At 46.2% G+C, this 26664-nt stretch overlaps 1 protein-coding gene across 2 annotated transcripts in view; it reads right to left on the bottom strand.

The window, feature by feature from the left end:
- Window positions 1-26664, bottom strand: part of CPNE2 (copine 2) — a 476132-nt gene that overhangs the window by 221528 nt on the left and 227940 nt on the right. For both annotated transcript variants that reach the window (XM_033943760.1, XM_033943758.1), the window contains exons 8-9: window positions 25346-25444; window positions 9465-9551 (exon numbers count right to left, since the gene is read on the bottom strand). In XM_033943760.1, the coding sequence (XP_033799651.1) occupies window positions 9465-9551; window positions 25346-25444 (186 nt within the window). The remainder of the gene's footprint in view (window positions 1-9464; window positions 9552-25345; window positions 25445-26664) is intronic.

A 26664-nucleotide genomic window follows, 5' to 3' on the forward strand; every position in this document is an offset into this window, starting at 1 on the left:
GAAGAGGCTCCCTGGAGCTGAGTTGCAACAGAAGGGAGAACCACAGCTGTCTGAGCCACGGAGGAGCTATCAGAATCATGGTGACCCGCATGGACTTGAGCCTGACGAGAGTCTTCAGAATCAGAGGAAATGGAGGGAATGCATACAGAAACAGGTCCGTCCAATCCAGTAGAAAAGCATCCGCCTCGAGTCTGAGCAGAAGCAGAAGCAGGGCAACTTGTGATTGAAGGGGGACGCAAAGAGATTGACATCCACAGTCCCCCAACGAGCAAACACCTGATGCAGAGTCACGGAATGGATGGACTACTCGTGAGGCTGCAGAAGCCGACTCAACCTGTCTGCCAGACAATTGTGCTAGCCCTGGATGTAGATTGCATGAAGGAACATGTTGCAGCGGATGGCCCATTCCCAGAGCCGCATTGCCTCTCTGCACAGGGACAGGGACCCCATGCCCCCCTGTTTGTTGATATAATACATGGCGACCTGGTTGTCCATGCGGACCAGCACCACTCGGTCGCGAAGCAGGTGACAAAAAGCTTTAGGGAGAGAAAAATTGCTCGAAGCTCCAGCAGATTGATGTGACAAAGGCGGTCAGCACTGGACAAAAGACCCTGAGTGCGAAGACCGTCCAGATGAGCCCCCCCAAGCATAGGCCGACGAGTCCGTCGTGAGGACCTTTTGCAGAGGAGCATGTAACAGAAAACCTCTGGAAAGATTGGAAGAGAGCATCCACCAACGGAGAGACTTCTTCAACAAAGGAGTCATGACAATGCGTGGAGAGAGAGGATCCCGATCCTGGTTCCATTGGGGCGCAAGAGTCCACTGAGGAATATGAAGGTGAAGTTTGGCAAAAGGAGTCACGTGAACCGTAGAAGCCATGTGACCGAGGAGGACCATTAGGAGCCGAGCCGGGGCTGAGGACAGATGGGCCACCCACTGGCATAAATGAACAAGGGCCTCCTGCCGAGGCAAGAAGGAGCGGAGGCGAGCCGTGTCCAGGACCGCACCGATGAACTCGAGAGACTGGAGCGGACAGAGGTGAGACTTGGGGAAGTTCACCACGAAGCCGAGACTCTGAAGGAGCGAGATGGTATGATTCGTCGCTCGCAGAACTTCTTGGCAAGAGGACGCTTTTATCAATCAGTTGTCGAGATAGGGAAACACCTGCAGGCCGCGGAGATGCAAGGCTGCAGCTACCACAATCAGGCATTTCGTGAAAAACCTCAGAGAGGCTACCAGGCCGAAGGGAAGAACACGATACTGGAGATGGAGATCCCCCACCCGGAATCTCAGATACCGGCGAGAGGCCGGGTGTATTGGAATGTGCATGTATGCCTCCTTGAGGTCCAGGAGGGGTCTTTGGCTTAAGACGCACCAGAGAGGCGAAGGACCGTTCGTGTTCGAGAGGCGCTTAGTGGCTGCCTCAATAGAATCATCAAATAGCTCATTACCCACGCAAGGGAGATTGGCTAGACGATCCTGGAGATTCGGGTTCATGTCAAAAATTCTGAGCCGAGCCAAGCAAGGTGACGCATGGCGATTGCAAAAGCCGTGACCCTCGAGGACAATTCAAAGGCGTCATAAGCCACCTGAAACATATAGAGTCGGAGTTGGGAGAGAGTCGAACATAAGAATTGCCGCTGCTGGGTCAGACCAGTGGTCCATCGTGCCCAGCAGTCCGCTCATGCGGTGACCCCCAGGTCAAAGACCTGTGCCCTAACCGAGACTAGCCCTACCTGCGTTCGTTCTGGTTCAGCAAGAACTTGTCCAACCTTGTCTTGAATCCCTGGAGCGTGTTTTCCCTTATAACAGACTCCGGGAGAGCATTCCAGTTCTCTACCACTCTCTGGGTGAAGAAGAACTTCCTTACGTTTGTACGGAATCTATCCCCTTTTAATTTCAGAGAGTGCCCTCTCATTCTCTCTACCTTGGAGAGGGTGAACAACCTGTCTTTATCCACTAAGTCTATTCCCTTCATTATCTTGAATGTTTCGATCATGTCTCCTCTCAGTCTCCTCTTTTCAAGGGAGAACAGGCCCAGCTTCTCTAATCTCTCACCGTACGGCAACTCCCCCAACCCCTTAACCATTTTAGTCGCTCCTCGAGGAGACGAAACTCCTGACAAAGAGAATACAGCACGTCCATCTGGAAGGAGTGGAGGACTTCAACAAAGAACCAGAGATAGGACGTGAAGATAAAGTTATAATTGAGGACACAGTTCACCATCATCGAGTTTTGATAGATGGCGACCAAACTTGTCCATCATACGGCCCTCCCACCCCGGCGGGATGGCAGCGTACACCTTCGAGGGGTTGGATTTCTTCAAGGAAGACTCAACCACCAAGGACTGGTGAGAAAGCTGAGAATTTTTGAACCCCTTAACTGGGATCGTTCGGTAGCGGGACTCCAACTTGGAGGGAATAGCCGGGACCGCATAAGGGGTCTCCAGGGTCCGCAGGAAAGTCTGCCAGAGAACCTGGTGCAGAGGCAAATGGAGGGTCTCACGGGGCGGATGATTAACTCCCATCTCCGCCAGGAACTCCTAGGTATAACGGGACTCCGACTGGAGGTCCAGGTTCAAAGCCTTGCCCATGTCAGCAATGAAACAAGTGAAGGAAGAGTTTTGAAAAGAAGACTCATCCTAAGGAGGAAATCCCGAACGGGATCTTGGGGCAGCAGAGAAGGAGGGAGAAATCTCCCTCGAGTAGCCCGCCGGAGCCTTGGAGTCCCGTAAATGGGAAATCGAGGAGGCTCGGCTAAAGCGCCTCGGGGGCGTCGAAGAATGACCCCGCATAAGATGGGTCGGAGAGGACCCCGGAGTCCGAGGAACCCATACATGGGGCCTCGGAGAAGATGGGGCAAAGGAAAATTCTTCCATCGGCCTCGAAGAAGACCCTCGGGAGGCAGACCGGTGCCTCGAGGGAGAATGCACGGTAGAGTCCAGTTCGAGGACAAGGGTGTGCTTGGAAGGTTTTGTGGTCAGAGACCTGCCTCGAAGAGGCGGGGAGGACCACAGTCTTTTAGAAGGAGCAAACCTCGACAAAGTAGCGGGTGAAAAACAGGACCCCGGAAAGTCACATGCTCCGAATTCAGGGACGAAGAAACGCTCGAGGGAATCCGGCGAGTCTTGCGCGTAGGGCCCCGAGACACAAGCGAAGTACGCTCAGGCTGGTCAGAAGGGGGCCGGGTCGAGACTGAGGTCAGAGACTGGGACCAGTTGGCTCACCACTGAGGAAAGCTGCGAGGTAAGGATATCCTTAAGCATGTCCTTGAACATCGACACCGAGACCAAGAGGAGGTTGGGTCTGGGGTGCAGCAGTGCGCTCCTTTGGGGGTGACATCGAGGAAGAGTATTCCCTACGGGAGGAGGCACGCTTTCAATGATGTCTCGAAGAGGCCGATGAAGCGGCACTCGCATGAGACTGAGGTAGGCTTCTTTGCCGGCACACCTGAGGAGGCAAGAGGAGACATACCCGAGGCCGGGGTAGTAGGAGGAACCGAGATCGGGGTCTTCGAGGTCGAGGGGGACTTCAAGGTCGAGGACTTCGAGGCCGAGCTCGAGGCCTGTCCCGCAGGATCCATAGGGCCAAACAGTTAGAGAATCTTGGCCACTCTCCGACGAAGAGCCCACGGTTGCAAAGTCACACAACGCAAACATGACTCAGCGCGGTGTTCCGCACCCAGGCACTCCACACACCGACGATGGGGATTGGTGATGGAAATAGCCCGGTTGCACTTAGTGCAGTTTTTGAACCCGGAACGTGCCGGGACATAAGCAAAAGTACGGCTGCGGCCCCACGAGACCAAGCGGCCAGAGGAAGACTGGAGACACGAAGGGAAAAAAAGAAAGACGCGAGCACAGCGATTTAAACGAAAATATAAAAGAAAGCCATGGTGCAAGAGGGACGAGATCGCACACAGCAAGGGAGCAGTGCTTCTGGCTCCTCGGAAAACACTGAACTGATGCCACGCTGAGGAGACGCATGCCCTAGGTCAGGCGGGAGGGGCACGCGTGCATGCATGGGCCAATCGCAAGCTTGAAGGTCTTCAAGCAAATTTGCTTGCGAAAACGTCCGCTAGGGGGCTCCGTCGGTGACGTCACCCACATGTAGAGAATATGCTGCCTGCTTGTCCTGGGATAATATCAATGTTTTTCTGTTTTGTCTTACTTGTGAACACTGAGGGACTCAAAATTTCTCTCAGATTTTTTTTTATGAGAAAATGCAATCCTCAGATTGCTTTCATGAAAAACAGAATTTATGCACACTATTGACCAATGTTTTCTAATGATGCTCAAAACTTCAATGCCTTGTGTGCTGAATTTCAAAACACATGTTTCTGTTGTATCGTCCTTTGCTTTCATTTTGGAAGTCAGCAGAAAATCACGATTGTAGGCTTGTTTCACAATCAAGTGTGGATATCCTCTCGCTGTAAATTTTTTGTATAATTCCTTAGCTTGATGTTAAAAAAAATGATACTGAGGTACAGTTCCTTCTAATGCATAGGAATTGAGAGAATGGAAGGCTATTCTTTAGTCTATAGGGATGACTACTCCTATATTGTAGAAGAGTATTCCTGTTGGTGGGTTTAATGAAGGTAGATGTTGTGGAAACTGTCATACTGCTGCTTAATGTTTAGATCCAAAAAATTTAATTCTGTCATGGAATATTCTGATGAAAAAAATAAGAAGCTCATTACATGAATACTCTTCTACAATATAGGACTGCTTCACCTTCTCTCCCAGAGCAACTGAAACTTTGTTCATTAAAAATATAGTTGTCCCCCCCCTTTTTTTTTTTCCACTAAGCCATGGTAGGTTTTTCTACCACGGCCTGGCATGCTAAATGCTCTGGATGCTGCTCCGACGCTCACAGAAGGATGTGGTGAGACTGTTGAATGACCATGGAATAAAGGGAGTGCTTAAATGAAACGATGTCAAAGCATAGCATTAAGATTCTGCTCCTTTCAGTTTTACAATCCTAAAACCCGACTGTTACCGATAGGTCTGCCGTTTTTTGACAGGTCTGCTTGTATTTTTTATTCTTTTTTTTTTTTCCATGGCACAGATATTTTGCGTGTATTACACACACAAAATATCTGCCCCATATAGAATAAAAAACAAGCAGACATGTCAACCTCCCCCCCAGCACACTGTGACCCACAAATGGCAGGTGAGATGCTCACTCCCTCCTGCCACTCGACGCTCCCACTGTGCTGAAAAATATGGCAGGAGGGATGCCCGGTCCCTCCTGTCATCAGCACCCTCTTCCCCCACTCCCAAGGTGCCTGAGCCAATCAGGGCCTTAGGACCCTCCATGTGCATCACATGATGCACCAGGGCAGGAACTAAGTCCCACATTGTGCCCTAGGAGCAGGAGGGACTGAGCACCCCTCCTACTCCCAACTTTAAAGGTACCGGGGAGGAGGGGGGACAACTGTAACGGCAGGGAGGAGGAGGAGGGAATAACCCTACCCAACTGTGGGAGGCCCCGGTGTAGCATGAAATGGTTTTATAATTCTGATATGATCTTAAAACATGTAGCCTGAAATATTGATTTATAATTCTGCTTGGAGTTAAAATATGTAACAGGATGTATTTAGTTTTGTTGGAGGAAAATTATGTAAGTTTGCTGGAATTATTGCCTGACCCAAGACAGGATGTGATTTAAATTATAGATTTATGGTAAACTAAACTAAACTAAACATTAGGTTTGTATACCACATCCTCTCCACAATCATAGAGCTCAGCACAGTTTACAGGAGTTGGGAGAGAAAGGAACTCCAATGAAGGTTAAAGGATAAAGTAAAAAGTATGACAGATATGGAGTAAGTATTACATTTTTGAGAATAGCCAGGTTTTCAGATGTTTGCGGAAGAGTTGGAGAGAGCTCAGGTTCCGAAGAGGGGAGGTAAGGTTGTTCCAGAGCTCAGTGATTCTAAAGGGAAGGGAGGTCCCTAGTTTTCCTGCATGGAAAATGCCTTTTAATGAGGGGAAAGATAGTTTTAATTTGTGGGTGGGTTTGGTGGTATTAGGATTTGAGGAGTTCCAAGAAAGTGGGATAAAGGGAGGGAGGATGCCTGTAGGATTTTGAAAGTTAGACAGGCGCATTTAAAGTGGACCCTGGCATTTATCGGAAGCCAGTGAAGCTTGGACATGAGCGGTGAGACATGGTCGAATTTACTTTTTGCCAAGATAAGCTTAGCTGCGGTATTCTGAATCCTTGAAGTCTATGAAGGTTTTTCTTGGTTAGGCTTAAGAGTTGCAATAGTCCAATCTGGAAAGGATGATGAATTGGACCAGGACGGTAAAGTGTTTTTGATGGAAACAGGATCTTACTTTCCTCAGCATGGGAAGGCTGAAAAAGCATTTTTTTTACCAAGGAATTGAGGTGGTCGTTGAAGGACAAAGTAGAATCAATGATGATGCCCAGAACATTGCTTGAAAACTCAAGCTACAGAGTGGAGCCAGAAGACAGTGGGATGGAGGTCTAGTTTTGGGCTGAGCCAAAGTAGTTTTGTTTTGGACTCCTTCAGTTTCATTTGCACAGTGTGGGCCCAGGATTGGAGGTTCGTTATACAGGAGGATATGTCCTCCGACAGGTTGGTGAGGTTTGAGTCGGTCTCGAGGAGGACGAGGATGTCATCAGCATAAGTGTAAATTGTTTCTAGGGGGATAGATGGAGGAGTTTTAGGGAGGACATATAGATGTTGAAAAGAATAGGAGATAGAGGTGAGCCTTGTGGGATTCCACATATCGGTTTCCAGGGGGCGGATGAGGAGCCATTCATGTTGACAGTGTAAGAACGAGAATGTAGGAATTTTGAGAACTAGTCTAGGACTGTGGAGTTAATGCCTATCTCAGAGAGTTGGTAGAATAGGATATCATGATGGACAACGTCAAAAGCAGCGGAAAGGTCGAATTTTAGGAGGACGGCGAATTTATTTCGAGAGTGAAGTTGTTGAACCTTTGAGATTAAGGAGGTCAGTAGGGATTCAGTGCTGAAGTTGGGACGAAAGCCATATTGGTAAGGTAGGAGAATAGAGAATCTCTCTAAATATGAGAGTTGGGTAGATATGATGGACTCTAGCATCTTGGTTAGGAAAGGGATATTTGCTATTGGGCGATAGCTGGATGGTGTGGAGGGGTCTAGGTCAGATTTTTTCAGTAGTGTGGTCAAGGCAATATGACCCATTTCTGGAGAAAAAAGGCCCGAGTGTAGGGCGAAATTTATGAGTTTGGTAATAGATGAGATGGCCTGTGCGAGAATTTTCTCGTAAAGTTAACTCTATTTGAATTTAAGTTAAATGAGTAATTCTGATGGATTTAAATTCTGATTTGGTCTTTGAGCCAGCACAGCCATCTGTTCAGAAAGGTATTAAATGCCCCATTCAATAGAACACAAAGAAAGGACTGAGCCATCACCCTCAGAAAGTGTTAAGTACAAAAACATGGCCAGGGTGGATACCAGAACTAAACAGAATTTAACAGGATGTAGATCAATAGAAGCCCTTCATACCAAATTCATCTCTGGACTACTCCAGTCTGCAGAACAATAGAAGCTCATCACACCATTTTAAGCCACTCAAAGAAGATTCAATCAGATGACCTCATCTGTCTATCCTCCATTTCAAACCACTCAGACATAGATTCACACTAGAGAATGAAACGGGGACAAATTTTTCCCTGTCTCTGCGGGACTCATTTTCCCGTCCCATCCCCTCGAGTCCTTTTCCTGCCGCTGCCCTGTTCCTGCAAACTCTGTCCTCATCTGCACAAGCCTCAAACACTTTAAAATCACAAGTGTTCAAGGCTTGTGAAGTTAAAGCAGAGCTTACAGGAATGGGGCAGAGACAGGGAGAGCAACAAAATTTGTGGGGTCGGGAAAATTGAGTTCCTGCGGGGACAGGGAAAAATCTGTCCCCGTCTCATTCTCTAATTCACACCACATTCAGCAAGGACAAGTAACAATATTCTGTATTGGGACACCATTTTAAGCTAGTCTAATTCAATCATGACATCACCTAAAAGCAGAAGGAATTGAAAAGACTGCTCTATGATTGGATGTGATGCTCTGTTAGCCTCAGGGATGGGACAACTACTATGCATTATAGGTCCAGAGACTTAAGATTCTATTTTTAGAACAGGTCTCAACCCTTATAAATATGAAGTGAAACCCTTTCTCAGGAGGGGAAGACGCTCTCTCTCCCTCTGGAACCAGCCTGGATCAAGCTACAACTCTTCTTCTCCCTGGATCGCCATGTGCATCTAATGGCCATGGGCCCAACTAGGCCATGTGGCCTCTTCTCCATTTTAAGGACTATTCACATTATGAGTAACTTTTTGAATCCAGATAAATTGATCCTGCTGCTTAAGCAACATTTGTCTTGTGTAATCCTATTATCTTTGCTCAAAAACAGCCTAACTGTAACTGCTTCTACCCGTTTGATTCTAATGCTTTTAAATAAATTTTCAGTTTGCTTATAAATGTTCAGAATTTTAGTTCTTGATATTTAATTAGCTAAGTTTTAATCAAGCGAGCTAATTTTGCCCAAATTAATAGTTCTTTATAATATATATCTCTTTAAGCCAGAGAGGGATATATATTATTGGTGGAGTTCCCTTCATTTAATAATAATTTTTATAACAATGGCAGGAGGGAATTTGCATTCCCTCCTGCCATAAGTTTGGCGGGTGGGTGTTCGAGGGGAGAAATTCGGAAGGGGGGGGGCGGTGAGCATCCCTCCTGCCATATTTAAGAGTGGCAGGGGACATCTGGTGGCAGGAGGGAGTGGGCGTCTCTCCTGCCAATTTTTTGGGGTTGGGGGAGGGAGGGGGCACTGTTGGGAGGCTTTTTTATTATCCAGGAGATATTTTGCTTGTGTAATACACACAAAATATCTGTGCCATTTAAAAACAAAACAAAACCTCCTGACAGAAGCGCTGACAGCAGTGACAGGAGGCTGCTTCTCCTGTCACTACTGTCAGAGCTCTGCACCAACTCAATCGCTCACTGAGCGATTGAGTTAGGGAGTTTGCATGCAAATGGTTTGCACCTCTGTACAAATCATTTGCATGCAAACTCGATAGTGATTTAATCGCTGTTTAAAAATCAACCAGAGAATTGGCGAATAGAGATTGAGTCGCTATCTTTAGTGAATCTGGGCCTTAGTTGACTTTTTGAGGTATCAAGCATTGCAAATAAATAAAACAAAAAAAACATATATATATTAGGGTGCCCAAGACGAGTTACACATATATGTATATATAGGTGTGAAAGGCTATTGCTCAAGTGGCACCATACTGATTACTGCTTATAGTGTAACTTGTCTTGGGCACCCTAATAACAGAAAGATCATTAAGAAATAAAACCTTGAGTTAGAGCTATTTACGATGTGATATGTGTTACACTTCAGAACTTGATTTTAATTCTGCTGTGACAAACAACATGAAAGCTTCTCCTCACCTTGCATGATCGCACTATGATAATTCCTGAATTTTTGTAATTCTTTTTCTTCATTTGTTTTTTTGGATTAATACATTCCACCTCTATCTGTAATTAAAAAAAAAAAAGGTATTTTACAGTGCTTTCAAAAAAACCTGCCAATTTTAGAAAACAAATAGAAATGTAACAATATCACAGGGCCAAATTCACTGCAAATCTTTATCATCTTTAATTTGTATTACAAATATTTACTGCAACAGAACTACTTTCTGCGTATTCATTGTCATAAAATTTTAGTTGCACTGAGGACAATACTGGGTTTTTCAGCTTTGGTTGTAATATAGGGTTACCAGATTTGCCAATGGGAAAATCTGGACACATGGCCCCACCCTGTTCCACCCCCGGCCATTCCACCTCCAATCCCACCCCCAAGAAGCGTGTCTCTTTTCCTCTTGTTGAAAGCCCTCCTCTTGTTGGAAGCCCTCCAGACGCAGCCAGTGTTCATAGCTTTCCAAAACCCGGACAAACTGCTGGGTTTTGGAAAATCCGTCCGGAAACCCAGACAGTCCTCTAAAAAGAGGACATGTTCAGGTTCTCGGATGTCTAGTAAACCTATTCTAATGGCTCCATATGCCTGACAGGATATCTAATAAACATTCATTCCAATCTATGCATATTTAGTTACATGTCTAATTTTTAAATATAATGAAGTTCCAAGGAGTGGGGGGAATGCATTGTTTTGCTACAGCTTTCCCACTAAATAAGAAGCTATATTTTCCTTCATACCTATGAATCAAGTTTAAAATTACTAGAGCAAAATTGATAAGATTCTCCTCATTCCAATATGTCACCAAATCTGGAATAAATGGGGATAGGAAGGGAGTGATTAAGGAGGATAAAGAGGTAGCTGAGAGGTTGAACACGTTCTTCTCGTCGGTTTTCACGAGAGAAGACACATCTAATATACCGGACTCAGAGGAGCTCATGAGTGGGGAACAGGCTGAAAAATTGGAACACATAGAGGTAAATAAGGAGGATGTCCTCAAACAGATAGACAGGTTAAAATGCGGCAAATCACCGGGTCCGGACGGGATCCACCCAAGGGTTCTGAAGGAACTAAGACAGGAAATAGCGGGCACAATCCAGCATGTTTGTAACCTATCCTTGAAAACTGGAGAGGTACCAAAGGACTGGAAATTGGCGAATGTCACACCTATCTTCAAGAAGGGATCGAGGGGTGACCCCGGGAACTACAGGCCGGTGAGCCTGACTTCAATTATAGGGAAGATGGTGGAAGCTATGATCAAGGACGGCATTTGCGAGCACACTGAAAGAAATGGTCTACTGAGAACAAGCCAGCACGGATTCTGTAAGGGAAGGTCGTGCTTAACGAACCTTCTGTACTTCTTTGAGGGAATAAGCAGTCGGGTGGACAATGGGGAACCCATCGACATCATTTACCTCGATTTTCAAAAGGCTTTCGACAAGGTGCCACATGAAAGGCTGCTTAGGAAGCTGTGGAACTACGGGGTGGGAGGAGATGTGCACAGATGGATCAAGCACTGGTTGTCGGGTAGACTGCAGAGGGTTGGAGTAAAGGGCCAATATTCTGACTGGCGGGGAGTCACAAGCGGTGTGCCACAGGGATCGGTGCTGGGGCCGTTACTCTTCAACATATTTATCAATGACCTGGAAAAAGAGGCAAAGTGCGAGGTCATAAAATTTGCAGATGATACCAAACTGTGCGGCAGAGTTAAGTCCAGGGAGGAGTGTGAGGACCTGCAAAGGGACCTGGAGAAGCTGGAGGACTGGGCAGACAAATGGCAAATGCGCTTCAATGTGGAAAAATGCAAGGTCATGCATATAGGGAAAAAGAATCCGTTGTTCAACTACAAAATGGGGGGGGCATTGTTGGGAGACAGCAGACTTGAGAGAGACTTGGGTGTGCTGGTGGATGCATCACTGAAGCCATCTGCACAGTGCGCAGCAGCCTCGAAAAAAGCCAACAGGATGCTGGGCATCATAAAGAGGGGCATCACAACCAGGATGCGGGAAGTCATCATGCCATTGTATCGAGCGATGGTGCGTCCGCATCTGGAATACTGCGTTCAGTATTGGTCGCCATACCTCAAGAAGGACATGGCGGTGCTTGAGAGAGTCCAAAGGAGAGCGACGAAACTGGTAAGAGGGCTGGAACACTGCCCATACGCCGAGAGGTTGGATAGGCTGGGGCTCTTCTCCCTGGAAAAAAGGAGGCTCAGGGGAGATATGATAGAGACCTTCAAGATCATGAGGGGCATAGAGAGGGTGGATAGGGACAGATTCTTCAGACTGAAGGGGACAACAGGTATGAGGGGGCACTCGGAGAAACTGAAGGGAGATAGGTTCAAAACAAATGCAAGGAAGTTTTTTTTCACCCAGAGGGTCGTGGACACTTGGAATGCGCTGCCGGAGGAAGTGGTCGGGCAGAGTACGGTACAGGGATTCAAACAGGGATTGGACGGATTCCTGAGGGACAAAGGGATCGTGGGATACTGAGAGAAGTATCCAGGAAATAAGTATAGAAACCCGACCAGGTCGTGCATGTGCAAAACCGGAGGGTTAGGACTTCGATGGGAAGATAGGACTTCAATGGGAAACCAGGGTGGCAAGGGGGCCCCTTCTGGTGATTCAGACAGGTGACCTGTTTGGGCCGCCGCGGGAGCGGACTGCTGGGCATGATGGACCTATGGTCTGACCCGGCGGAGGCACTGCTTATGTTCTTATGTTATGTTCTTATGCTGTTTTAGATGCCAAAATACCAGTTCAATTGCAATTTTAATAAACAGTTTTTGGAAGTGAGCTATTGGCTCTCTTTTAACAAAATATCCAAACAAATTAACTGAAGCTCTTACATACAGTAGCAGCTTATATGCAACAGGGTATCAGAAAGCCCTTAACAATAGAGGGCGAGCTAAACTGGGACTTTCAGTTTCAGAATGCGGTTTTAGCCCAGCATATAGGCCTGGTTCAGCAGTGGGCCCTGTTGTACTGCTCCTAGGCCTCTATCTGGAGTGTCACAGTAGGGATCAAGAGCTACTTCCTTTGTGAGCAGCTTCTGTCATCTGTGAGAGAGTGAAAATATAAGCAGTGGTCATGCATTAAGAGTCATGCTGTGAGGTATTGTGAACAGGAGCTGCGTGGAGTGGGGGAGGCAGCTATATATAGCATGTATATGTTTTGATGTGTGTGTGGATAATACAGAGCATATTAGCAGATATCAGCTGGTGATCTGGTCACTCTCAAACCTGTCATGGATGCAAGAGTAAGGATGGATGAATCACGGCAGAATGGAATCTTGGGAAGACATCTGTGATTTGGCCATAGGCAAAGCAGATCACTTGCTTTTTAGGTATATTAAAAGCAAGAAGCCGGGGAGAGAATTGGTTGGACTGCTAGACGACCGAGGGATAAAAAGGGCTCTCAGGGAAGACAAAGCCATAGCGGAGAGATTCAATCCAATCCAATCTTTCAGTTTATATACCGGATCATCCTCCTGTTAACAGAGGCTCGACTCGGTTTACACAATAAGAGGTTGTAATAGTTTCTTCAAATAAAATTACTTATGTAACAAATTTTTGAAAGAGAAAAGTCTTCAAGCATATCTATGCCCAATAAAAAAAGCCCTACTCTTCCTTCCTGCCCTGAACAGCAGAGCAGCAGGAGGCTGCTTCGGAGCTTCCCCTGCCAGCTCTGCACATGTGGTGAGATTATGACTGATCTCTGCAAAATTAATTTGCATGCAAAGTCAGTTGGACATCGATCACAGTTTTAAAATCAGACAATTTGTTGGCCCCACAACGATCCAACGGATTTTACTGATCTGGGTCTAGTTCAGCTTTTGTGTGGATTTATAGCAAGGGTTTAGACTTTCCAACTTAGAGTGTAATAGCTTTGCAGATGTTTATTCCTCAGCACTGCTCAAACCAAGCCCCAACACACCTTTTTTCTAAACATTAATTTTTGATGTGCTCAATGTATCCACACGTAGATCACAGATGATCTAAATTCACTATTTTCCACATAGATGCTGCTTCCACATACAAGAAGGTGCTGAAAGGTTCTCAGCCCAACCAAGAAAAGAATGACATGGATATGGTTCAATCAATGATCTGAAACAATATTAAAACATAGAATTTTGTTTCTGCAAATTGACACTTAACAAAATAAGATAATACTCTTTTTATAGAAACATGATGGCAGACAAGACCATCCTCAGGATGCCCAAACTGTCCGAACCTGTTACCCTTAAACCAACGATTGGGGTACAAGAAGAGGCTGGAGACGCTGACTCCTGGCAGCTGGTAACTTCCTCCACCGGCAAACGTAGAAAACCTTCCTCTTCCTCTTCTTCTGTCTGTTTCTCTCGTTCACAGGGCAGTTTAACATCGACCCCACTAATCAACTTGAGGAACAGATTCCAGCTGTTACAGGAGGAACCTGCCAATGAGGTACAGGAAGTTGTCCACCAGACAATTCCAGTTCCGGAGACAACAGATCAGCTCCCCCCAAAGAAGCGCAGAGTGGTAGTCATTGGGGATTCCCTGCTGAGGGGCACCGAGGGACCAATTTGCAGACCAGATATGCAATCAAGAGAGGTTTGCTGTCTGCCAGGAGCCTAGACAGACTTATCAAGCCCCATTACCATTTCCCCATGCTTCTCATCCACGTTGGAACGAACGACACTGCCAGGAACACCACGGAGAACTTATCTGTAGACTTTGGAGCCCTGGGTGAGAAGCTGAGGAGGATGGAAGCGCAGGTGGTCTTCTCCTCGATCCTCCCAGTGAGAGGCAAGGGGAGAGCCAGGGAGGATCGTATCCAGAGGACAAACGACTGGCTGCACGGATGATGCAGGGAGATGAACTTCGAATTCCTGAACCATTGAGAGGCGCTGCAAGGACTACAAGGACCTGACGGACTTCACCTGACCAGAAGGGGAAAGAACATCTTTGGACACCGACTAGCCCGCCTACTTCGTAGGGCTTTAAACTAGGTAAGTTGGGGGAGGGTACCCACTCACGTGCTGGCACAAGTAACTAACTTGGCAAGGTAAGTTGCCAATCCATTTCTGAGTCCGAGGTAAGTACACACATTGCAAACAGTATTATAGGAGTCCAATTAGCTCAAGCAGGAATATCTACACAGGGACATAGCAAACATAAGGTATGGAGGGCTATGTACGTTAATGCCCACAGTTTGGGCAATAAGATTCTGGAATTAGAGATGGAAATGAGGAACGCCGACCTAGATGTGGTGGCGATATCCGAGACTTGGTTCACAAACTCCCATGGGTGGGATATGGCTATACCGGGATACAACTTACTTCGGCGGGACAGAGAGGGCAAAATGGGAGGAGGGGTAGCACTATACACTAAAGAAGACATCAAAGTTACCAAAATCGCAGATGTCAAGTACACCGGGGAATCCCTCTGGGTGAATTTGGCTAGGGGGAAGGACAAATGCATGTATCTTGATGTAGTATACAGACCTCTAAGACAACAGGACATGGATATAGAATTAGTCGAAGACTAATATAGAATTAGTCGAATATCACTTTGCGTAGACACAGTATTGTTAGGAGACTTCAATATGCCTGATGTGGATTGGAACAATCTTTCCGCTACGACCAGCGGCAGCAGGAAGCTATTAACCTCTATAAAGGGAGCGAGACTCAGACAAATGGTATTAGAGCCCACTAGGGATCGGACGATACTAGACCTAATACTCACCAGCGGAGAAAGTGTCACAGAGGTCTCGGTAGGCGATACGTTGGCCTCCAGTGACCACAACATGATATGGTTCAACCTCAGGAAAGGTTTCACTAAGTCAAGCACATCAACCAAGGTCCTCAACTTTAAGGGCACAAACTTTGAAAGCATGGGAGATTTCGTCCATCGGGCACTGCAAAACCATGCCGAAACAGATAATGTAGAGGTAATGTGGTCAACTCTGAAATCAACCTTACACGAAGCAACCAACTGTTATGTCAAATCAGTAAGTAAATGGCGAAGAAACAATAGACCACAGTGGTTCTCTGTGGAGATCTCAGACCTCATAAAAAAGAAGAAAAGAGGGTTCATCATCTACAAACAATCAGGGAAGCGAGAATCCAAGGAAGACTATCTGGCCAAGTCAAAACGGCAGTCAGGGAGGCCAAACTCCGAATGGAGAAGAACCTTGAGAAGAACATCAAGAAGGGTGATAAATCCTTCTTCCGGTATATTAGTGACAGAAAAAGAAACACAGATGGGATAGTTTGCCTTAGGAAACCCGACGGGAACTATGTAGAATCGGACTCCGACAAAGCCAAACTTTTAAATGAATACTTCTGCTCGGTCTTCACTTGCGAGGTGCCGGGATCCGGCCCTCAGCTGCCGACGAGGGAAAACTCGGAAGACCCATTTCAAAATTTTGAGTTTACGCCCAGCAGTGTCTACGAGGAGCTATCAAGACTCAAGGTGAACAAAGCTATGGGACCGGACAAACTACACCCCAGGGTGCTCAGGGAGTTGAGTGACGTCTTGGCGGAACCGTTATCAGCGCTCTTCAATCTTTCCCTAAGTACAGGAAAACTCCCGTTGGACTGGAAAACGGCTAACGTCATTCCACACCACAAAAAAGGATGCAGGACGGAGGCTGCGAACTACATACCGGTGAGTCTCACATCGATAGTGAGTAAACTTATGGAAACACTAATCAAACGCCAATTGGATACGATCCTGAACGAGGAGAATCTACGAGATCCCCATCAACATGGTTTTACGAAGGGAAGGTCCTGCCAATCAAATCTGATCAGCTTCTTTGACTACTTTGAGTCCCTGGACATCATGTACTTGGACTTCAGCAAAGCGTTTGATAGCGTCCCACACCGCAGGTTATTGAGCAAGATGGGTTCGATGTGACTGGGTGAAACATTAACCGCATGGGTTAGGGACTGGCTTAGAGGTAGACTTCAGAGGGTAGTGGTAAACGGTACCCTCTCCGATACGACAGAGGTGATCAGCGGAGAGCCGCAGGGCTCAGTCTTGGGCCCGATCCTATTTAACATCTTCTTAAGAGACTTGGCTGAGGGGCTTCGAGGTAAAATTACATTATTCGCCGATGAAGCCAAACTGTGCAACATGGTAGGCAACCGCACAACAGATGAAAGCATAGTGCCCGACAAAAGCTCAATGCCCGACAGTATGACGCAGGACCTACTGCTGCTGGAGCATTGGTCAAAGACTTGGCAACTAAGTTTCAATGCCAAAAAATGCAAGGTCATGCACCTTGGCGGCAAAAATCCATGCAGGACTTACACCCTAAATGGTGAGATCCTAGCAAGGACTGTAGCAGAACGTGACTTGGGGGTGATCATTAGTGAAGACATGAAGACTGCCAATCAAGTGGAGAAAGCTTCATCCAGGGCTAGACAAATCATGGGCTGTATCTGTAGAAGTTTCGTCAGCCGTAAGCCCGAGGTCATAATGCCGTTGTACAGATCCATGGTGAGACCCCATCTGGAATACTGTGTACAATTCTGGAGGCCGCATTATCAAAAAGATGTGCGGAGAGTTGAGTCGATTCAGCGAATAGCCACCAGGATGGTCTCAGGACTCAAGGATCTCCCGTATGAGGAACGACTGGGTAAGTTGCAGCTGTACTCACTCGAGGAACGCAGAGAGAGGGGAGATGTGATCGAGACGTTCAAATATGTCACGGGCCGTATTGAGGTGGAAGAGGATCTCTTTTTCCTTAAAGGACCCACGGCAACAAGAGGGCATCCGTTAAAATCAGGGGTGGGAAATTTCATGGCGACACCAGAAAATATTTCTTCACCGAAAGGGTGGTTGATCGCTGGAATAATCTTCCACAACAGGTAATTGAGGCAAGCAGCGTGCAATATTTTAAGAAAAGATGGGATTGGCATGTGGGATCTCTTCATGGAGGTAGTTAGGGGGTGGGCCATTAGTGTGGGCAGACTAGATGGGCCGTGGCCCTTTTCTGCCGTCATGTTCTATGTTTCTATAAAGGGCAAATGGCCCAACTAGTCTGCCCATCTACAGTAACCATTATCTCTTCCTCTCTCTAAGACATCCCACGTGCCTATCCCAGGCTTTCTTGAATTCAGACTACAGTTGAATTTTCAACTACAGTGGCAAAATAATGCTTAGAATTTTGGAAGTTGGCTGGTTGGACTGAGAACTTATCAGCACCCCCTCATATAAATTGCTAGCATTTCTATTTGAAAATTGTGCATTGTATTTTCAAATAACCATCACAGCAGAATTTGAAAAGGCACAGAGAAGGGTGACCAAAATGATAAAGGGGATAGAATGAGGAAAGGTTAAAGAAGCTAGGATTCTTCAACTTGCAGAAGAGAAGGCTTAAGGGAGACATAAAGGGAGTTCTATAAAGTTGTGAATGCAATGGAATGGGTAAGTGCAAATTGTTTGTTTACTCTTTCAGAAAATATAAAGACTAGGGCACACACCCTGAAGTTACAAAGGGCTAGATTCACTAAACCTTCTGATCGTGTCCCGACAATCGCAAAACCAGTTTTATGATCGTTCCCCGACCTGATTCACTGAAAGTCTGCCCAATCAATCTCCTACCCAATACGATCTGCCCATGCAAACGAGGGCAAATGGCATGCAAAAGTAGGAAGCGATCAATTCACTAAGCAGAAGAAGAAACACCGATTGGGTTTGCCGATTTGAAAAGAAGCGACTGCTGAGGACCAGTTGCTTACTATCTTTGCCAACTCTCCTGTACTATTCTGTCCTGAAATATCAATCTTGAGGTTACAAGCCCATATAAAACAACCATCAAAATGAAAAATAAAACTGTAAATTAACTTTACATATGAGTAAGAATTCATTTTTTATATATTCTGTAAAAAGAGAAAAAGAGCCCGTGGTTTTAACCCATGGGTTTAAAGCGTGTTCTGTTCGATAATCTGGCTTCTTTGTTCCTCGGATCAAAATCTATTAGCAATTCCATCCCTGAACCATATTAACACCAGAAAAAACACTATCTTTTCGGTAGTTGCCCCTTCCCTCTGGAACTCAGTGCCGAATGCATTAAGAGAGATTACTAACCTCGAGAAATTTAAGGGCTCCTTTTACTAAGCTGTAATAGCGTTTTTAGCGTGCGCTAAACCTGCGTTACACAGCTAGAACTAACACCAGCTCAATGCTGGCGTTAATGTCTAGCGTGTGCAGCAATTTAGCACACGCTAAAACCGCTATCGCAGCTTAGTAAAAGGAGCCCTAAGTCTTTTCTTAAGACATTCCTTTTTAAAGATGCTTTTCAAATTTAAGTGTCCTTTTAAGGATTTAAAATTTTTTTTCTTCTATTAGTCCACTTGTATTGGACTTACTTGTTTTTAACCCCGTCCTTTTGCTTTTCCCTTTGTACCTCACTTTTCTTTAACTATTGTAGTTCTTCCCTTCATACCTATTTGTCCAGTAGTGTACCTCAGTGTTCTTCAACCTTTTTACATAGTAGATGACGGCAGATAAAGACCCGAATGGTCCATCCAGTATGCCCAACCTGATTCAATTAAAATTTTTTTTAATTTTTTCTTCTTAGCTATTTCTGGGCAAGAATCCAAAGCTCTACCTGGTACTGTGCTTGGGTTCCTACTGCCGAAAACTACTCCAGCCCATCTACACCCTCCCAGCCATTGAAGCCCTCCCCAGCCCATCCTCCACCAAATGGCCATATACAGACACAGATTGTGCAAGTCTGCCCAGTACTGGCCTTAGTTTTACACCTATGGACCGGCAGAAATAAAATAATTATTTTGTGGACCGGCATCGGTCCGTGGACCGGCGGTTGAAGAACACTGGGCTAAGTCATGGGCCAGACCCTGCCCATCTCTACCCAATCTCCACCCCAGACCCCGCCCCCATAATAGTACTAATTCATTTTTCACAGATACACAATATAATCTTATTAACAACATATAATGGTTAACAACATTAAACTACACAAAGCACACTGACAGCAGATGTAAACTCTCAAAATTGACATAATTCAATCACTAAAATTCAAAAATAATATCATTCCCCCCCCTACCTTTGTTGTCTTCCTCCCTCTATGCTATGCCTTATCTTCTGGCCTGCTCCCGCTTGGCCATTTTATGCCGCCCCTGGTGTTATCTTCAGGTCGGCTCCCTCTTCCTCACTGATGCAGTGCACAAAGCTGTGGGCAGCAGCTCTTTGCACATCCTGTGCCTCATCTGGAAGCCTTCCCTCTGCAATGTCAGAGAAAATGCTTCCAGTTCAGGCGCATGACACGTGTAGGAGTCACTGCCCGTGGCTTTGTGCACTGAATCAGTGAGGAAGAGGGAGCTGGCTCAAAGATAACGCTGCATCGATCGCACCGTGGACTGGCGGTTGAAGAACACTGTTTTGGGCCTGATGCATGTAGTGGCCCTGTGGACCGACAGGAAATTTCTGTGGACCGGCATCGGTCCATGGACCGGTGGTTGAAGATCACTGGTGTACTTTATCTTTTGTTAAGTTATGTTAAATGTTTTACCTGTTTTTACCCTATTTTTTAATGTACAACCACTTTGAAACAAATGATAAGGTGGTATATCAAATCCATATTAAACTTGAAACTGCGTCGGTCATTTCTTTTTAAAAATGTCCTACTCATAGGGCTAGCAAAATTAAACTGCGACCACCTCTCCCCCTTTCTTTTGAGCTTGCTTGTGCTTTGTGGGCGGCGCAGCCAATGCCCGGCAATGACGTGCGGGAATAAACCCCACCCACTAACTACATAGTGAAGGGTGAAGTGCAAACGCATGCGTAAATTGCATCAATAACCAACAAGGATACTCTGCGCATGCGTTTCGATTGCTCTTACAGCGATCCATGGGATTGCTGTAGGGCGTGCGTCCGATCAGATCATTTGCACGTACAATTTGTTGTGAATCGGTTACTCGGCAGAACTCGGCCAAGAATCGCCCAACAATGATCCAGATCGGTAAGTTTAGTGAATCTAGGCCACGAGGGCCGGAATCCAATCGGGTTTTCAGGATTTCCCCAATGAATATGCATGAGATCTATGTGCATGCACTGCCTCCATTGTTTGCAAATGGATCTCATACATATTCATTGAGGAAATCCTAAAAACCCAACTGGATTGCGACCCTCATTGTCCACCCCTGATCTAGGCCAAAGTGGAGAAAATTAGGTCTTACCTGCTTTTATTTTTTCTTTTAGTAACCCTGACCAGTCCAGAACCTGTGGGTTGTGCCTGTCAGCCAGTGGAAGGACACAGAAAAAAAAAGTCATGTGTGCTTTGCCAAATAAGGGCATTGTGCAGTCTTAGATGCTCAGTATTTTGAATGACAGAGCAAAGGATCATCTGTTTTTCACTTGTTGTACTAAAAATACTCAACATAACATATAGCTGGTAAAACACTTTGAAAAGTTAAAACTATTAGAGAAAACTGAACCTAACCTAAAGAGACTGTTTATAACTGTGAAAGCAATAACATTAAAAAGTATATTAAAGTGACAGACTAATAAAGCAATGCTGAAAAAGACCCTCAAGGTCCATCCAGTCTGCCCAACAAGGTGACCAGTGCCTCACCCACCACTCTATGTAGGCCCAGGTCACTCAAGTTTAAATGCTCGGAGAGAACGAGAGCCAGAAGGCCTTGAGCATACGCAGATGCAAAAAACCCAGTCCAGCAAGAGGCAGGATCTTCGGGCACCGGCACCTCCTGTGGGTTGGTGCTATGTACCGGTGCCAGATGAGGGTAAGCCTTCAGTTTGGGCGGGCGAGGGATGCCGGTTTACGCCGGGGGGGGGGGTTCGTGAGGGGGGGCGATGCCGGTTTGCGGGGGGAGGGGTATTCGCGAGCGGGGGGACACAATGCCGGTTCATGGGGGGGATGTGGAAGCGCACCAGTGGCCTCGGGGGTGAGGGGGGTCTTTTGGGGATGTGGTGGTGTGGAGCAGCACCGGAAGCCATGGGGGGGGGGGGGGGGAAATGGAACCAAACAAGCGAGTTTCCCTATGGGGAAACTCACATTGATATACGAGTAATTTTGTTTACGAGCATGCTTCTGGAACGAAATATGTTCGTAAACCAAGGTGCCACTGTATTTCGAATAGCCAAGCAATAGTGCTTACAGCAAATATAGCTGACAGTTGGAAAAGATGAAAGTCAATATGCCTGAGGCTATACTGTTAACAAAACCAGATAGGGAGGGCTTCTGGACTGGTCTGGCATGACTAAAATAAAGAAAATTATCATGTAAGAAACATAAGAACATAAGAATTGCCGCTGCTGATCAGACCAGTGGTCCATCATGCCCAGCAGTCCGCTCATGCAGCAGCTCTCTGGTCAAAGACCAGTGCCCTAACTGAGACTAGCCCTATCAGCGTATGTCCTTGTTCAGCAGGAACTTGTCTAACTTTGTCTTGAATCCCTGTTGGGTGTTTTCCCCTATGATAGCCTCCGGAAGAGCGTTCCAGCTTTCTAGCACTCTCTGGGTGAAGAAGAACTTCCTTATGTTTGTACAGAATCTATCCCCTTTCAACTTTAGAGAGTGCTCTCTCATTCTCCCTACCTTGGAGAGGGTGAACAACCTGTCCTTATCTACTTCAGTACCTTGAATGTTTGGATCATGTCCCCTCTCAATCTCCTCTGTTCAAGGGAGAAGAGACCCAGTTTCTCTAATCTTTCGCTGTACGACAGCTCCTCCAACCCCTTAACCATCTTAGTTGCTCTTCTCTGGACCCTTTCGAGTAGTACCGTGTCCTTCATGTACGGCGACTAGTGCTGGACGCAATACTCCAGATGAGGGCGAACCATGGCCCAGTACAGCAGCATGATAACCTTCTCTGATCTGTTTGTGATCCCCTTCTTTATCATTCCTAGCATTCTGTTTGCCCTTTTTGCCGCTGCAGCACATTGTGTGGACGGCTTCATCGACTTGCCGATCAGAACTCCCAAGTCCCTTTCCTGGGAGGTCTCTCCAAGTATCGCCCTGGACATCCTGTATTCGTGCATGAGATTTTTGTTACCGACATGCATCACTTTACACTTATCCATGTTGAACCTCATCTGCCATGTCGATGCTCATTCCTCGAGCCTGGTTATGTCACGTTGCAGATCTTTGCAATCCCCCTGCGTTTTCACTACTCTGAATAACTTTGTGTCGTCCACAAATTTAATCACCTCGCTCATCGTACCTATGTCCAGATCATTTATAAAGATGTTAAAGAGCATGGGTCCAAGCAACGAGCCCTGCGGCACCCCACTGGTGACTCTCTTCCAGTCCGAGTATTGTCCATTTACCCCCACTCTCTGTTTTCTATGCTCCAAATAGATAGATAGATTGTGAGCCCACCGGGACAGATAGGGAAAATGCTTGAGTATCTGATTGTAAAAAACGCTTAGATAACCTTGATAGGCGGTATATAAAATCCTAATAAACTTGAAACTTTTTAATCCACGTGAGTATTTCACCCTCGATTCCATGGCTCACAATTTTCCGAAGTAGTCATTTATGCGGAACCTTGTCGAATGCCTTCTGAAAATACAGATATACAATGTCGACCGGATCGCCCTTGTCTATCTGTCTGTTTACTCCCTCAAAGAAGAAACATAATTTTCCCTTCCATTACGTCTATGCCAAACCAGTCCAGAGCGAATGGGATGTAGCAAAGCAGTGCCCCAGTTAGGGCAGGACAAAACAAAAATCCCAGAGAAGGAGCAAACTGCAGCATCAGTAAATGGGAGTTCCATAGATAATTATCTAAGAGTAAGAAAAGCGCTAAAGGTATTGATGAAGCCATCTAGAAAAATGAACATGGCTAATGACTAGAGCAGGAATTAATGTCATTGAATATGTTATTCATCCAGAAGGCATGACCCAATGAATGAAGTGATGAGATACAGGGGAAAGCAGAAAGAGGATGATAGGCCCAGAACAAACAGCAAGGTTCTAGCTCATGGACACCGTAGACATGAAAAGTTGAAGGCTCGTGACTTATCGATGAGCCAAGCCTCAGAACCTCCAAAAGAGGTCTGCACAAAATGTAAGACTGGAAAGACAGCAAACAAGTGATCAGAGGAAGCACACTCACTAAGAAAGCTGTAGCAGGATAGTTAGATACAAGGTACCACTGAAGGAGGTAACATCAGGAGCCAAAATGAAGCTGAAAGCAAACAATAAGGCAAAGCTGCCGGAGCCATGCAGGCAACAATTATCACCACAATCCTAGAGAAGGCTTCTGAGCTAACATCATAGAGGTGGTTAAAGAATCCTGTATGGAAGGCTTGGAACCAAACAAGTTTAGCAGTGATTAGATTGCAACACAATTGATAAGCAAAGTTAGTGCCAGACAGACTTCTACGGTTTGTGCCCTAATCATGGCTGAACAGAGAGACCAATGCTGGATAGACTTCTATGGTCTGTTGGGCAGACTGGATGGACTGTACAGGTCTTTATCTGCCAGTGGCAGTATTGGGAGCCCCTCACCAGCAGGGCACCTGAAGTCAGCTCCGTCCCTCCCCCGATCCAGCAGGGGAAAACTTTAAAAGAAGCAGCGCTAACACCGCACCGAGACCAGCGGCAGTATTGGGAGCCCCTCACCAGCAGAGCACCTGAACACAGCTCTGCCCCTCCCCCGATCCAGTAGGGGAGAACTGTAAAAGAAGCAGCGCTAACGCGCGCGGCTGTTCGGTGCGAAGGCGCACAACAAAGGTGCGTGCACCTTAGTGCGCGCCTTTGTGAAGCGACTGCCGGGAAGCCCTCAGAAGAAACTGCTGGGAAGCTGACTGGACCTGTTACAGACCGGACATCTACTACAGTAGCTTGCACCTCTCTGCGGAACTGGTCCTTGCAAACCAGTCTGATAAGTTACTGCACTGCATGTAGATCTTCATATTAGTGCTGAAGAGTGTCAGTTTGATTTAAATGACAGTGTGTCTCCGTGGCCTGCTGATTGTGAGTAGACACACACTCTTCGAGGAGCTCCGCAAGGAAACCAGCGACCCGCTGGTATCCTCTCTTCTTACTGGGCCGGGCGTGTGAGCGTGCTCCGCCCCCCAGAAGCAGCCGGGAACCCTTACAACCGCAGCAGCCAGAGTCAATCACCAGTTCCTTCCCACCTGCCTGCTCCCACCAACACCAGCGACCTGCTAAGGTTTTTGCTAAGATTCTTCTGTTAAGATTTTTGCTATAGTTTTTTGTTCTCCACACTATACTTGCCGGATTGTTTGATGCATGTGTAATTATGTGAACCATTCTGTTATTGTATAAGGAAGGGTGTATATTATATAAAATAAACCATACTACTGTAACCAATACTGGCATAGGCTGCTGCAGAGAGGATTGTGCAGAAGGCATTCAATATAACTTTTACAAAATCAAAATGCCCCACAGAACATTACTCCCATAATCTCTCACGTAGAGTCCTGGTTGAAATTAACACTTGTGCATACCTCTAAGCTAGTGTAAAACTCAACAGGGAAATTTCTTCTCATACTCATTACCATGGTAAATTTTTGACCCACTCAGACTATGCCTCCTTGAAATCTCTTGTGTAGTGTGGATCTCCATGTGTAAATAGGAGCTTTCTGAAACATATGTATGCAATCTACATGTGTAAAATGCTTTTATTTACACTTGTAAATATTTCTAAAATACCTATTTTTGTTCCCTCTAAAATTTCAGACTCTTGACACCACTGATGTCACCAATATATCATTAGCAAACAAAATGATTGTCCATAGCAACTGAATTCTACATCATGTTGCCATTATTTTCCACAGCATGCAGTGTTCCAGCTTCTAGAGTAGAAACAAAGGACTGTAGAAAAGAGGTACCCAGGGAAAAAAACCACTTACTGCTCTAGCATCTTGTGCTTCCAACATCTTAACTACAGAAATCTGGAACTCTCCAATGAAGTCATGTCCCCCATCATTGTCATAATCATAACATAATACCTTTGAAAAAGAGAAAAAACAACAATTGAGCAATATTTACTATCATTTATTTATCTCTACAGCTTATACAGAGACGTCCTTATTAAAAAGGCACACTGACATCACTGACACCATACGGTCATATTTTTTGCTTTCAGTTGTAAGGATGTCCACAGGTTCTTTATTAGAAAACATATTCTACCAATGGGGCACAAATGCATGTCATAAAAGAAGTATACAGTTATTTAGAAGAAATAATAAAAATGAACAATGGGTCCAAGATTCAAGGTCAGAGAAGCTGAGAGGCTTCAGGACGCACCTGACCATAAGATGCACCCTAGATTTAGAGGGGGAAAACAAGAAATAAAACATTCTAAAACAAAGTGTGTACTAATATATACCAGGCTCTGCACCCAGCCCCAATCACTCCCTGCCAGGCTCTGCACCCAACCCCGGCACCCATTCCAGGGTGCCCCATCCTCCCCACACAATACAAGCACCGAAAGGGGAAGAGCAGGGCAGTTTCTTCAGGGAAAAAAAAATCGTTATTCTTCAAGGAAAATATTTCTTCCAAGACATCATTGAGTGTTTGGTCTGGCAGGTTGTATGTGTGAAAGACATTTGTGCACAGAGGTGCTGTGTGCAAGTATGTTTGCTGGTCTTACTACTCTTATGCCTGGGGGCTTTGGCTCATAGGTTGCTCTGAGCAGAGGTATGGCTTGGCCTCCAACCTAGACTGTGTCTGCTCCTGAGCAGCCGCTGAGGTGCTGGGCTCACGGGGGCAGATGCGCAGCCTGCCTACATCGCCGTTGCTCGTAACATTGGAGGGGCCGCCAATGCATTTCCTGGCTGACTGGTACAATGTGGGGACACTGCTCCATTTCACTCTGTTGTCATTTCACTGTGGATGGTGTGTGGCCTCAACCTTCGGCAGTCATCTGCGCCACAGACAGGCTGTTCCTGCCTCATTTGAAACTGGGTCGCAAATCGCTGGGTTTGGCTGGGTGTTGGGAGGAGCGCGGTAGGCAAAGAATTAGCACCCAAAAGCAGGAGTCCCAACGAGAAGCCTGACCTCCATACAACGCAGCAACATTGTCGTGCCGAGCAAGCAACTGTGGACTCACTTCCACCCTGGTTCCCCTCCATGCTGAAAACTGCAGAAAGAAACGCTGCTTTCTGAATGGCTGCTGTCAGTTCTTGCAAGTCCCGCGAAAACTGACGGCGCCATTCAGAAAGTGGCG

This window comes from Geotrypetes seraphini, chromosome 4 (assembly GCF_902459505.1).
Source record: "Geotrypetes seraphini chromosome 4, aGeoSer1.1, whole genome shotgun sequence".
Taxonomy (NCBI): Eukaryota; Metazoa; Chordata; class Amphibia; order Gymnophiona; family Dermophiidae; genus Geotrypetes; species Geotrypetes seraphini.